Source organism: Eubalaena glacialis, chromosome 3, assembly GCF_028564815.1.
Source record: "Eubalaena glacialis isolate mEubGla1 chromosome 3, mEubGla1.1.hap2.+ XY, whole genome shotgun sequence".
In the NCBI taxonomy this organism is placed as follows: Eukaryota; Metazoa; Chordata; class Mammalia; order Artiodactyla; family Balaenidae; genus Eubalaena; species Eubalaena glacialis.
This window is the reverse complement of record NC_083718.1, coordinates 184,768,743-184,781,421: the sequence shown is the minus strand read 5'-3', so window position 1 is coordinate 184,781,421 and position 12,679 is coordinate 184,768,743. Positions and strand designations below refer to the sequence as shown.

The window sequence follows — 12,679 nt, the reverse complement described above, 5'->3', positions numbered from 1 at the left end:
TGTTGCGCAAGCTGCCGAACCTCTGTGTGCCTTTGCTCCTCACGCGTCCCCTGCAGCAGTACCCATCTCATAGAGGTCTTGTGGAGACGCCATTTGTTATTCCATGTCAGGCAGTGGGCACCGTGCTCCACGTGTGGTCAGCACGGAAACGCTAGCTGCTGTGATGCGCATGGTAATGAGGACGACCCATGCAACATCTGGGCAAACCTTCCACCAAACCCGGTTTGGGAAATGCTGGTAACAAGGAAGGAAAATTAGGAGGGGTTTCATTCCACGTCTGCCACCGCCTGGCTGTGAGTCAGTGGGTTCCCCAGGAGTGTCTGGCTGGGTGCTGTCTGTCCCCTGCAGGGAGGGAGCCTGTTTGAGAGGCCTCTGCAAGTGAGCGGTTTCCAAACCAAAAGGACTGCAAGATCCTGGTGAGGCCCGAGCAGCCCAGGGTGGAATCAGGCGACCCGGGGCCAAGTCCTTTAGCATCTACAGGCCGCCTCTGTCTCCCGCTCTGTTAAAAAAGGGTGAACTGTCTCAGCCATGGCCACCTGACAACCTGTTTGAGCTCAGCTGGGATTCAGGGTGAGGGCTTTGGGGATCTCGGGGCAGGGATGGGGAGAAGGTGCAGGGACAGCCTCTGTATCCAATCCCCTGCACCCTCGAGGGAAGAGGCCTCCAGGCCCACAGCCCACGGTGCCCCTGCCCTTTGGTCAGCCTTGTCACCCGCTGACTCACACCCGGTTCAGGCGCATAGCAAGTGTGTCTTTCGTGTAGCTGTGCCAGCCCTGCGTCTGGGTTGCCCTGCCAGCCAGGCACGCCCAGGCCTCCCAGGACAGACGGGTCTAGACGCCTTGGGTAGCAAAGAGCCCCCTGAGCTCCCACAAGGCTTTCCATCAAGGCAGCCACCTCTTCTCGCTGGCATCCTTGGAGGGGCACCAGACATCAAGTTCTAGAAATCCTGTGATCAGGGCAGATGCCTCACAGGGCTTCTGAGACTCTCAGTCCCAGCAACTCCCTGGAGCTTAACTTCTTTGGCCTAAGACAACTTTAAAAGATGGAGTGTTTGTAATAATTAAATCTTAGTGTCCTTATAGAATTTTGTCATTTAAAAGAGCTTTCCCATCTGGACTTCGTGGGAGGCCCATCGATCCCTTTCTGTCCCAAGTTGGGAATCTGTTTTCTATGCATCCATCAGTCTTGTCACGCTTGTATTTGTTTCTGTTTTCTTTTTGGCTTCCCCCCTGTTCTTAGAAGTTTCCTTTTGAAGAAAGCAGACCGTTTCGGCTCAGTTGGAGGGAAAGAGAAGGGCCAGCATCTGGGCTAGAACCAAGTGGGTCCCAGGGAGAAGGGCAGTGAGGGGCAGAGACACAGCCAAGGGCAGAGCTGGGTCTGCCCGAGGGGGGTCACTCCTCCTTCCAGCCAGGGCTCCTTACCCCCAGTTTGTACCTCACAGGCTGTGACTTCTCCTGCAGGTGTGACGTCCTCCAGACGTCACCCACTGCACCAAGTGGAGCGGGGAGGGTCTGTTGGGGACCCTGGTTTGAGTGGGGCCTTGGTGGTGAGAGCAACCTTCCGGGAAGCTGCTGCCTTGGATGATTTGGTCTTGGAGAGACACAGCCGGGCACGGTTGGGCTTGGGCCGCATTGGGAGCCCGGTTCCTGGTTTGCCACTTATTGTTCAGGGAAACTTCTCTGAGCACCTCCTGGTGCCAGGCCTGGTGGCAGGTGGGCAGGTGGGTGAGAAGTGAATAGAGTCACTCCGTGCTCTCCAGGGTCGAGTCCCCAGTGAGAGGCAGGCAGGTGGAGGCAGGGACAGAGCTGGAAGTGCCCTCGCCTGGGCCATGCTGAGAAGGGCACCTGCCTCCCAGGGTTGCTTTTGCCCAAGTCCATGGGGGCCCCTCACTGCCCTTCTTCTCCATCATCAGTGTCCCCCAAACAGCAGAGTGACCAGGCATGTCCCCCCCACTCCTTCCCAAGAACAACTTGCTGTGTGACCTTGAGCAGGTGACCACCTCGCTCTGGTTCGTTGTCCTCGTCTGAGAGTGAAGGGCTGCTTGCTTGGCCTCTGGGGTCCCCTGCCCCTCGCTTGTCCTGGCAGGGCTGGAAGCAGCCCCGGCTGGGATCTCCCTGCTGGGAAACTTCCTTTGGCCAAGGTCATCGCGGGCCAGGCCAGCCTTCCTGTTGACCGGCTTGTGTCACGAGCTGTCACATGCTTGGTGTTTGGAGTTCAAGCCAAACAGGTTTGGGGAACTCATGAAGACCTAAGAACCTGGCGTAAAAGCCCCAGGAGGAAGGTATGTGACTGGTCTTTTGGATGCACGGAGGCCAACCAGGAGCCTCCCTCAGGGCTGATGAGAGGGAAGGAAACTATCTGCTGAGCGGACTTCAGCTCTGGGGTCAGGTCCCTGTGAATCCTGCCTTCCTTTCTTCCTTTCCCTCTTTCCTTTCTATCCACGCCTCTCTGTGACCTAAAAGGAGTTACTTCATCTCCCTGTGCAGCTGTCCCCTCAGCCATAAGAGGGCACAATAAGCCATCTCACGTGGTTAAGGGAACATTAAATGGAAAAACCACCTAAGCTACCAGGGCCCGCGATGCCGACCCTTCATGCGTTAGCTGAGGAACCACGGCGACTGCCCAGGCCAGTGGTTTCGAACCTCTGCCCCATCCCTCAAGGACCACTTTCATTTCCCTGCCCTCAGCCCTCACATTGCCAAGGCTTTCCCTATAAAACTTCACTAGGCACGGGGTCCTGCCCCAGACTTCAGAACCAGGCCACCACCTAAGCACGCTGCCTGCACCTGACTCTCTGCTGAAGGTTTCTCCCAGCCCCACGCTCCCCCAATTTCAGTGCACAGGTGCCTCTCCAGCGGTCTTGTTAAAATGCAGATTCTGACTCAGGAGGTCAGGTGGGGGCTGAGTAGCTGTATTGCTAACAAGCCCCCAGGGACTGCCGATGCTGGTCCGCGGACCACACTTTGAGTAGATGGATCCAGACCAGTGGCTCTCAAAGTTGGCTTTTCAAATTCCCAGTGCCTGGACTCCAAACCAGCTAAATCAGAATCTGTAGGGCTGAGGAGTGGAGCGGGCACAGGGATTGTTTTCATGTCTCCAGGGGATGCCAGTGAGCGTCAGGGTTTGAGACCCCCTGCCAGGGCTCCTCTGAGCTGATGTGGTCCCACCCAGAACTGCTTCCTGGCTTCGTGGGTGGCTTGTGTGGCTGTTCTGCGGGCAGACGGTCACCCCATCAGGCTTTATGGACTATTGAAAAGAGCTTTTTGATCCCCGTCACTACAGGGACTGTGTCTGGGAGGGGGCCCAGGCTTTGGTGTCAGGTGGTCTTGGATTCCCATCTCGGCTGCACCCTGTTGGCTGATGGAGTGTGGACGTGGGCCTCCTCACCCCTCTGAGCCCCCGTCTCGTCCTCTGTGAGACGCAGGTCATCACTGTCCCGCTTCCGGGAGTCAAGCACCTGCAGTAACTCCCGGTGTATAGCAGGCACCTATGTAAATGATGCTATTCCCTTTTTTTCCTTGTTTGACATCCTCATTTTGCAAGCAAGACTACCCTGGCTCAGAGAGGTGGTGGCATTTTCCGGAGGCTACACAGCACGTTATCGGTGGTTCAAGGGCTGAAGTTCGGGCTCCTGCATCCCAGGGCTGTATCACTACTCCCACCCCTGACTCCCAGCCTGGGAGTCCCATTTGAGTGCAAGGGGCCTCCCTGGAGCAGACGGTGGAGCCTGCTTGGATGCCGACCGTTCCTGGAAGTGGCAGGTGCCAGGAAGCAGGAGGTGGCTCCCGCGATCTCCCACCTGGGGCTTCACCCACCTCCAGGGAGCGTCAATATCATCTCAGCTTGTCTCGCCTTGACATCGGCTCGCACGCCCTTTGCCTCTCCCTTGCCTCCTGCAAAAGTGCTGAACATCAGACACCAACTTCAAATGATTTGCTGTCTCAGAATTTGTGGAGAGTTATGTAAGACGCCGCGGCGGCCGTGTGGCCTAACCAGCTCTGGGGGTTGCATCCCACGAGGCCCCTCCTGACTCATGCAGGGGAAGAGGTGGAACGCGGGGACGCAGGCAGGGTCTCCGCTCAGAACGCCGCTGGAGCAGCCTGGCAGGGAGCATGATGGGGAGGGACCCCGGAGCCCCGGAGAGCGCGCCCTGGAGAGTGTGTCCTGGAGCTGGCAGCCCCTCCCCTTGACCTAAAAACTCCTCGGTGGGGTTCTGAGCCCCTGCTGCAGTTCCTCTCCTCCCCATCTCTCTTGAACTCACTTCTCTCAGGCATTTGTCTCCACCATGTCCTGGAAGCTGCTGTTACTAAGGTTACCAGCAGCCTCTAGGCAGCTAAATACTGTGGCTGGTTCTCTCTGTCTTCCTGAACGCGTCGGCAGCGTTGGACACTGTTAATTCTCCCTCTTCTTTGAAATACGTGTCACCGTGGACACCACTCTCACGTCACCCCCTGCCCCTCTGCATCCCATCCTCAGTCCCTGGACCCGCTCCCGTCTCCCCTCCCCTGGGTGAGCCTGTCCAGCCCCCCTAAATGCTGACCCATCCCAAATTCGTCAGTTTCATTTAACCCGCCCTCTTGATTTCTCCCTTGGGTGTGTAATGAACATTTCAAATGTAGTCTTTTCAAAACGGTTCTCCCCACGAAGTCTTCTCCTGCCGTCTTCCCCTTCTCGGTCAAACAAACTCTCCCACCCTGGACTCCATCTAGACTGTCTCAGCCCTGCCCCAACCCGACACCCAGTTCCAAAATGTGTCCTGATTCCACTTCTCACTTCTCTGCCAACTCCGCCTCCATCATCTCTTGCTTGACAAACTGGTCTCTCCATTTCCGTTCTTTGCTATCCTGCAATCCGTGCCCAACACAGAGGCCGAATCGGGTCATGTCACCTTGCCCAGAAGGATAGCCTGGCTCCCACCTCACTCAGCCCGTGAGACCCTCCGCTCTGTCCCCTCTTACGTCCCTGACATTCCAGGCAAGTGAGAAGATGCTCTCAGGAGGTGGGGGCAGGTGGGCGCAGCCTGCCCACGTGTCGGGGAACCGGGGGCGTCCCCATCCCGATCATATCCCCTCACCTGCGGGTAACACGCATACGGCACCTGTCCCCCGTCTGCCCTGTGACAGCGGCCTCTTGTGTTAACTGCTCTTCTCGGACAGTCGTAGGGCGGCCAGGCATCTCTGCATATTCCTCAGCTTTGGATTTCTCTGTGAATTGCCTTTTCGTGTCGTTAAATGATCTATTCAGTGATCGGCAGCCTTTGCTCATTTTTATTAGGCACTCCTTAGTTTTTGTTGTTACTACTTCATCTCCCTGGCCCCAGCATCCCCTGTCCCCGGGACGACCCCGAGATGAGAGGCCAGGTGTGGGCCCTGATCCGTGACGTCACCTTCTCCCCAGCTGCCCAGAGCCCAGTGAGGGCGAGCTCCAGGTGAGGTGCTGACCTCCTTCCCCTGTGGCTCATTAGCTCGTGCAGACGCCCCTCGCAGACAGACCAAACCTGTTAGATCCTCACCAGGTCCTTGCGTCACTCTCTCTGCTCGGGACCCACGCTGGGACCTTCCCCACATCACCTTTCCCCACCTCCTCCCCGACCCTGGCCTTCCCTCCTGCTCCTTCAGTTTTGTTTGTCTTGTGTAGTTCAGTGTATCGGTTGCCTCCTTTACCAGAAACCACTGGGGGCTGAGCGAGAATGTGGCTGGCCTGGGAGCCCAGAGGCCCCAGTCTCAGCCTCGCACTGGCATCTGAAAATGAGAGTTTTTCCCTCTAGGCATCACTGAGTCACACGCAGACTGCGAAAGGTAACGACCTCTGTGAGTGTCATTCACCAAAGCTTCCTTGGCAAAGCACCTGGCAGATAGTGGACACGCCATCCATCCAGCAAATAATGAAAGGCTCCCTACTGTGTGCCAGCCACGGGTCAAGGTGCGGAGGACGTCAGGGACAAAACACCTCCAATGGAGCCAGGAAACAAACAGCCAGGTGGACACGGGGTGTGTCGGTGCAGTAAATACAAGAAAGACAGAAAAATGGACTAGAGGCTAGAGTTTCAGGGCAGGGTGTTTGCAATGTCAAATAGGGCAGGTGGGAGGGAGGCTTGCTGAGAGGAGGCCCTGGAGCAAGAACTTGGAGGAGGCGGGGGAGCCCCGTGACTACGGTGGGGAGCCTTCAGGGCAGGGTCCGCAGGAAGGGACCGGAGGAAACATAAATGACACCCTCAAGGGTCAGGAATGGAACAGCCCTGCCTTTCAGTGCCTTCAGACTATGGAGGGTTTCTGACAGTGAAGAAGTGACTGTCCAGCCCTTTCTCGATGCCTTGGATTCAGGGTCATGAGTGTTATCCATTTTACCGGGCTGTGAGGAAGGATGCTCGAGGGGGCCCACTCAGCCCGTGTTCTGGCCCCTGCACTGAATGGGCACAGATTTCCGTGACTGAGAAGCCTGTGCAGCGGGGGTGTCTGGAATCTAGGATCACTCACCTCTTCATTCATTGCATTTTGGGAGTTTGCTGTCCACGCCTTCAAAATTAGGTGTTAAGGCTGCTGTGACGAGCAGACCCAGCTCGGTTCCTTGGCCTCACATGCACCGTGCAGTCACGTAGATAACGTGGAACTGCCCGTGGAGGGGGCGGGGGTGTGTGCTGAGAGGTCAGTGGGGCGGTCCCGGGAGCATCTGCAAGGCACTGGTTCCCAGCCCTGGTCCCACGTTGGAACCGCTGCGGAGCTTAAAGATGCTGATGCCCGACGCCACCCCAGAGGTTCTGACGTCACAGGTCCGGCAGCAGCCCGGGCCTCCCCAGCGGACTCTAGTGAGTAGCCGGGGCTGGAGGCCACGGGGAGGAGGGCTCCACGTGCATGTGCTAAAGGAAGCCCTGCGGAGCTGGGGAGACAGGAGCTGAAGGAGCGAGAGGGCTGGGAGGTCGGCGCGGCCGGGCCGTGTGTGGAAGAGCTCGGTCCCCACGAGGAGCCTGGGGTTGAGTTTCAGCAGGGACATGTCACACCCCGCTGTACCTTAGGGAAGGGGAACAGATGGGAGGGGAGCCAGCGGGGGGGTGGGGAGGGGGACTTGCAGGAGACCAGACCGGGCGGCAGAAGAGAGGGAGGAAGGCGGACGGAGCCGGCAGGGCCCTGGTGGGTCCCCTGAGCTGGTGGCCCCCACCCTCACACCTCCAGAAATATCCCCCTTGTGCCGAATTCTTCTCAGAAGGCAAAGGGCCCTCGTATCGCGGTCCCCCGGGGCTCTTCCTAGCCCCACTCTGCATCAGCAGGCTGCAGGGATTGTGTCCATTTTACAGATGAGGAGGCTGAGGTTTGGAGGCTGGGAGGCAGGGCGGACCTTCTGGGGGTCACACAGCCAGTGAGTATGAGGATGGGAACTCGCACTCAGGTCTCTGACGGCTGTGCTGCCTCCTCGGGGGTTATGACTGCTCCCCATCCCCACAGCGGCCACAATCAAAACACCATGCGAGTTGATGTTGGACTTGATCGTCATAATAACACTATGAAATAAAATTGCTCTTCCTGTTTTGTGGGTGGTGAAACTGTAGCTCAGAGAGGGTCCATGGCTTGCCAAGGTCACACAGCCAGTGAGTGGGAACCAAGAATCACAAGGTGCTCGTGGGTTAAGCGCAACTGTGCTGAGGATTGGAGAATATCTGGTTTCTTAGCACCTCACCTCTCAGCCTCAGACAGCTGCTGGGCTCTCAAAGTCCTCCGACCAGAGAAAGGGTTTCACAATCAGGAAGGAGACTGTCCTGCTGGACATCACCACCCCAGTCCCTAAAGGAAACACCCAGGTGGTGACTTGGGGTCTCCTCCAAAATTGTGGCCCATAGAGCTGAAAGACCTGGGCTCTGCTCCCCCAGGAAAGTCTCCATCTGTCTGAGCCCCAGTTTCCTCATCCGTGAAATGGGTATAAAAGCGCTTGTTCCTCCTACCTCCTGGACTGCTGGTAGACTCCGGAGATAACAGCAGACAGAGCACTTGGGAATCACAGCGGCTGTTGTGTTGTCCTCCATGGGGCCAGGCAGTATGTGAGGGGTGGCGAGAGGCACCTGCCTTCGGGGGCCTTGCCCCTGACCATTAGCGCTCTACCCAGGTGGACGACTAAGACTGGGGAGAAAGCCTGCTCCCAAGTAGAGATGGCCGTGCGGCCACAGGAGCCGGAGGGTGGAACGGAGCAGAGGGGAGCAGAGATGCCTGGCAGCTGGAGAGGGCTGGGAGGTCCACGGTGTTGTCTTTGTTTGATTGATTAGGTTTTTGAATGTTTAATAGATGTGTGATGATGGTGAGAGGAATGAAGTGGAAATTGAGGATGCCAGCCCGTTTGTCCCCAAAGCTGCTGCATCCTGCTGGAGACATTGCCCCAGAGAGGGGACAGTGTAGGGGGACCTGCCACGTGCCAGGACTGTCCCTTATTCCTCACCCGGACAAGGTGTGCAGGTCGTCCGTGTTTCCAGGCAGCCTGGCAGCTGACTGTCCCCTCCCAGCTTTGGGTAGGCTGGCCAAGGGGTCGTCGTCGTGCTCACCCTGAGGTGCCCCCTGCAGGCCACCTCATGGGTCTTCTGGTCCATCCGGGGCACAAGCTTGCCGCCGAGCCTTGGGTCTCAGTTTTCCGCGTTGAATCTCGCTTAGGACTGATCGCACAGTGTAGGGGAGGAATTCAAGCAGGGGCAGTCCTCAGCCATGACTGAGAGCCAGGACCTCAGAGGGGATCTCATCTGTGGAGAGAACAGAAATCTTCCCTCTGGCACCTTCTTTGTTGTTCTGTTTATACATTCGTCTATTCTCGTAGGTATGTGTGAGAGTTACCTTGTCAGCTGTGGCACTGTTAACATCTGGGCGGATCAATCGTCATGGCGGCGTCCTGTGCATTTTAAGATGTTTAGTAGCATCCCTGGCCCTGTCCACCAGGTGCCGGGTAGCGGCATCCCTCCCCTCAGATGTGACAACCCCAGATGTCTCCAGATATTGCCAAATCCATGCCCTGGTTGAGAACCACTAATTGAAACCCTGATGTTTCAGCTTTGAGACGGACCCCATTCCCAGCTCTTGCTTCCTCCCTGGAGCAGGCGAGGTTCCCAGGTGGGGTCGCCCTTCCTGCTTTCCCACCCACCTCACTTCCATTCTTCTACCTAGAGAGGTAGACTTGGGACCCGAGACAAGTTACTTGACCACTCTGTGTCTCTGTTTCCCCGTCTGTAAATTAGGGCTAACAGAGAACCCATCTTGTAGGAAGAGTAAGATAGTTGATATACGTAAAATATTTAGTACAGTTCTGGGCACCACATGTGTTGTTCTTATTCAACAAATATTTATTTTTGTGATGCTAAGCTGGGGATGCAGCAGCGAACAAGACAAGGGCCCTGACCTTGAGATCTCACAGCTCCTGAGGGAGGCAGATGCACGATTCTGTGATTGTGATTCAATATAACAAGGGCTGTGATAGGCAAGCATGGGGGGCCGTGGGAGCCCACAGGAGGGACACCTCATCCAGGAGTTAGAGAAGGAAGTCTTCCTGGAGGAGGTGATATTCCAGCTAGGATCTGGAAGGTGAGCACGACTTAGCTGGATGCAGGAAGGGGAGGAATAATGGTCTGGGTTGTCTATCTTTTAAAAAAATTTAATGCTTTCCTGAAAAAGAAATACAGTTTAATGGGTTGTAGTAGCAAATAGGACCAAACCAGGTCAAGGGATCCAGGTTTATACCCCCTCTGAGGTCCCTGACACAAAGTTCTCCGCACAGTGATGCCGGAACAGGTGCCAGGTGCAGAGTTCCGGCCTGGAGGGGACCCGAACCTACTTCCTCTTCCTTCTGTAGGCGATGGTTGTTACTTGGTACCAGAACCTCCCCAGATGTTTTGCGGGGAGCATAGTGCCCGGGGAGGCAGGCGGGGAAACGGTGAAGCTGCCGTCCGCACAGCAGTGTCCATTCCTGGCTCGCCTGCCCATCCAGTGGGGGTCCTCAGGGTGGGCCTGCCCGGTGCAGTGTCTCAGAACCCCGCTTGTGGACGCTTCTGCCTGCCCATCGCCTCCGAGTGGAGGGAAGGGGGTGGGCGGAGGATGGTGGCGCTCACTCCGGTTGTTAAAGCTCGAGTCCCGTTGTCTTCAAGGTGCCTGGAGAGGCGGTGCCAGCACGAGACCTCCCAGGTGCTGTCTGGGCACCCACCGGGCTGGGCTCCTGGTGATGCTGTGTGTTATTCCTCTCCCCGCACAGCTACAGTCTCCGCCTGGCATCTCGATGTCCTCCGCCAGCTGCCCCGTACATCACCAGGCAGTGTAGGAATGTCAAGGCCACAGCTGCAGCCCAGTTCCAGGGATCCCTCTTCAAAGAGTAGATGCTTCGCCTGCTCCTTGACAGGTACGCGGAGGGTGGAGCAGCCTCCGGTGGCTCTGGGGGCCGAGGGGCAGGGCTTGGGTTTGGGGGTGGGCTGGCAGGAGAGAAGGGGGTGGGCATGATGGCTTGTGGAGCACCCCCGGTGTGCTAGGTTGGGCAGGGGGCCTTCCTGCAGGGAGGGTATATAGTGGCTGAGAGTGTGGACCCTGGACCATCTGGTTCAAATCCCAGCTCTGCCTCTTACGGGCTGGGGGACCTCAGCAAGTTACTCTGTCTCTCTGAGTCTCAGTTTTCCCATCTATAAAATGGGGATGACAGTAGTATCTACTTCATAGGATTGTGAGAATTACAAGTGTCAAACGTATGAAAGCACTTAGAACAGTGCTTGGCACAGATAAGCACCAGGTGAGTCTAAGTATTAGTGATCGTTATTGTAATAATAACAATGATAATAATACTCAGCACCTAATTGAGACCTTCAGTGGCTTTAAGACCAGAAAAGGTTATGGAGCCCCTATTCCCACAGTGTATTTGAAAGTGGAAGTAATACTAATTCATAAAGTATAAAAACTTAGACTTATGTTGAACTAGAAGTCTCCTTCCAGATTTTCTGATGATGAAACCTGAATTCATTCATGGATGCTGGACTTTTCCTCCTGGGGGGCCGGGCTTTGCCAGTGACCTTGAGCAGGCTTGGGTTTCCCTGCTGGTGACATGGCATGTCTTTTTTCATTGTGTCCCTGAGACCAGCATCTCAAGCATGATTGGGGCACCGGTTAAAAATACCGACCCCAGGATCCCACTCCAATTCACTAAACGAGCATGCTGGTGGGCAGGGCCTGAGAATCTGCATTAGCAGTTGGCCCCATGGCTCTGGGACACACTCAGATTCGGGGATGGATGCCTGCTTAACACGGCCAAGGTCACTTGGAATGAGAACGCAGCTGTTTAAGGCAAGGTGGGCTGAATTCCGAAGCTCTGGGGTCTTTTGTGCTGTGCCTTCCTCCCTCCCGCCTCTCCTCTCCCTGATGGCTCGCTCACTCCTCTCTCCCCGCAGCAGGTGGAGTTTCTGGGATTGGCCTTATTTCTCTGGGGGTTCTTTCAGGAGAGGAGTGGAAATAAAACCCACTTTCCCCAGAGAGTTTGTGCTGTGCAGCTGGCACTGAGCCCACCTCTTGGGCACCAGGTCCTGAGAGGGGAGGTAAGCCCAAGTCCGGGGTGCAGTGGAGCAACGTTGCCATGGATGCTGCAGTACTCAGGACTGGACGACCCAGGAGACCATCCCCCCTCCCACTTTACAGCTGGAAGAATTGGGCCCCGGAGAGGAGGCTTGGCTAGAGTCTTCTGGAGAGTGGCAGGCAGAGCCAGGATTTGCAGTTCCCCACTCTGGGTCCCGTGCGTGTCCTGGGATCATCCTTTTGGCAGCTGCGTGGACTTTCGTGCTGATGGGCTGGCAGGGTGTGGCTTCCAGCTCAGAGCAGGTGTTCTTTGCAGCCTGAGGGAGAGGCGGGTGCAGCTGGACTGATTCCTGCCCAGACCGGGGTGTTTCTGTCGGCCACTGCAGTCTCAGCCGTAAGCATGCCTTGAAGATTCAGGCCCTCCCCTGGGGCCCGTGCTCGACCCTAGATGAATTCTTTTCCCTTAGTTTCAAATGTGCGCAGCTTCCCAAGCTGGGTGCTCAGATGAATAGAGGCCCAATTTCATTTGTATCTGCAGCTCACAGCTTCTGTTCACTCACCAACAGTGAATGTTCAGAACTCAACGGTTTACTTTCAAAGTGACTGAAAATTGCTCCTTAAAATTTTATTTAACTTTTCCCCTCATTTTTAAATTTGTGTGTATAATAAGTATGTGCTACTTATTATTGTAAAAAATGACTTTTTTTCTTTTTTTTTTTAAACGCCTTATACTATTTGTCTTAGTCTGCTTGGGCTGCCGTAGTAAAATACCACAGACTGGGGGGTTTAAGCAACAGACATTTACTTCTTATGGTTCTGGAGGCTGGAAGGCCAAGATCGGGGTGCCAGCATTGTGGGGTTCTGGTGAGAGCTCTCTTCCTGGCTTGTAGATGCTGCCTTCTAGCTGTGTCCTCACATGGCAAAGGGAGGAGGCTCTGGTGTCTTTTCCTATAAAGGCACTAATCCCATCATGAGGGCCCCACCCGCATGACCTCATTTAAGCCCAATCACTTCCCAAAGGCCCTATCTCCAAACACTATCATTTTGGGGGTTAGAGTACAATTGTGGTGGGGAACACAATTCAGTCCACAGCACTGTTTAACACAGTTCCAAAATGATGTTTTGAGATGCCACGGCAAAGGATTTTAGCACGGGAAGGGATGTGTAGG

The 12,679-nt window shown here is 55.8% G+C and overlaps 1 protein-coding gene across 5 annotated transcripts in view; it reads left to right on the top strand.

Annotated features, from left to right (window-relative positions):
• PRDM2 (PR/SET domain 2) overlaps window positions 1-12,679 on the top strand; it is a 118,538-nt gene that overhangs the window by 101,627 nt on the left and 4,232 nt on the right. For all 5 annotated transcript variants that reach the window (XM_061184927.1, XM_061184929.1, XM_061184922.1 and 2 more), the window contains one exon: window positions 10,213-10,356. In XM_061184927.1, coding sequence (XP_061040910.1) covers window positions 10,213-10,333 — 121 coding nt within the window. In that variant the 3' untranslated portion in view covers window positions 10,334-10,356. The remainder of the gene's footprint in view (window positions 1-10,212; window positions 10,357-12,679) is intronic.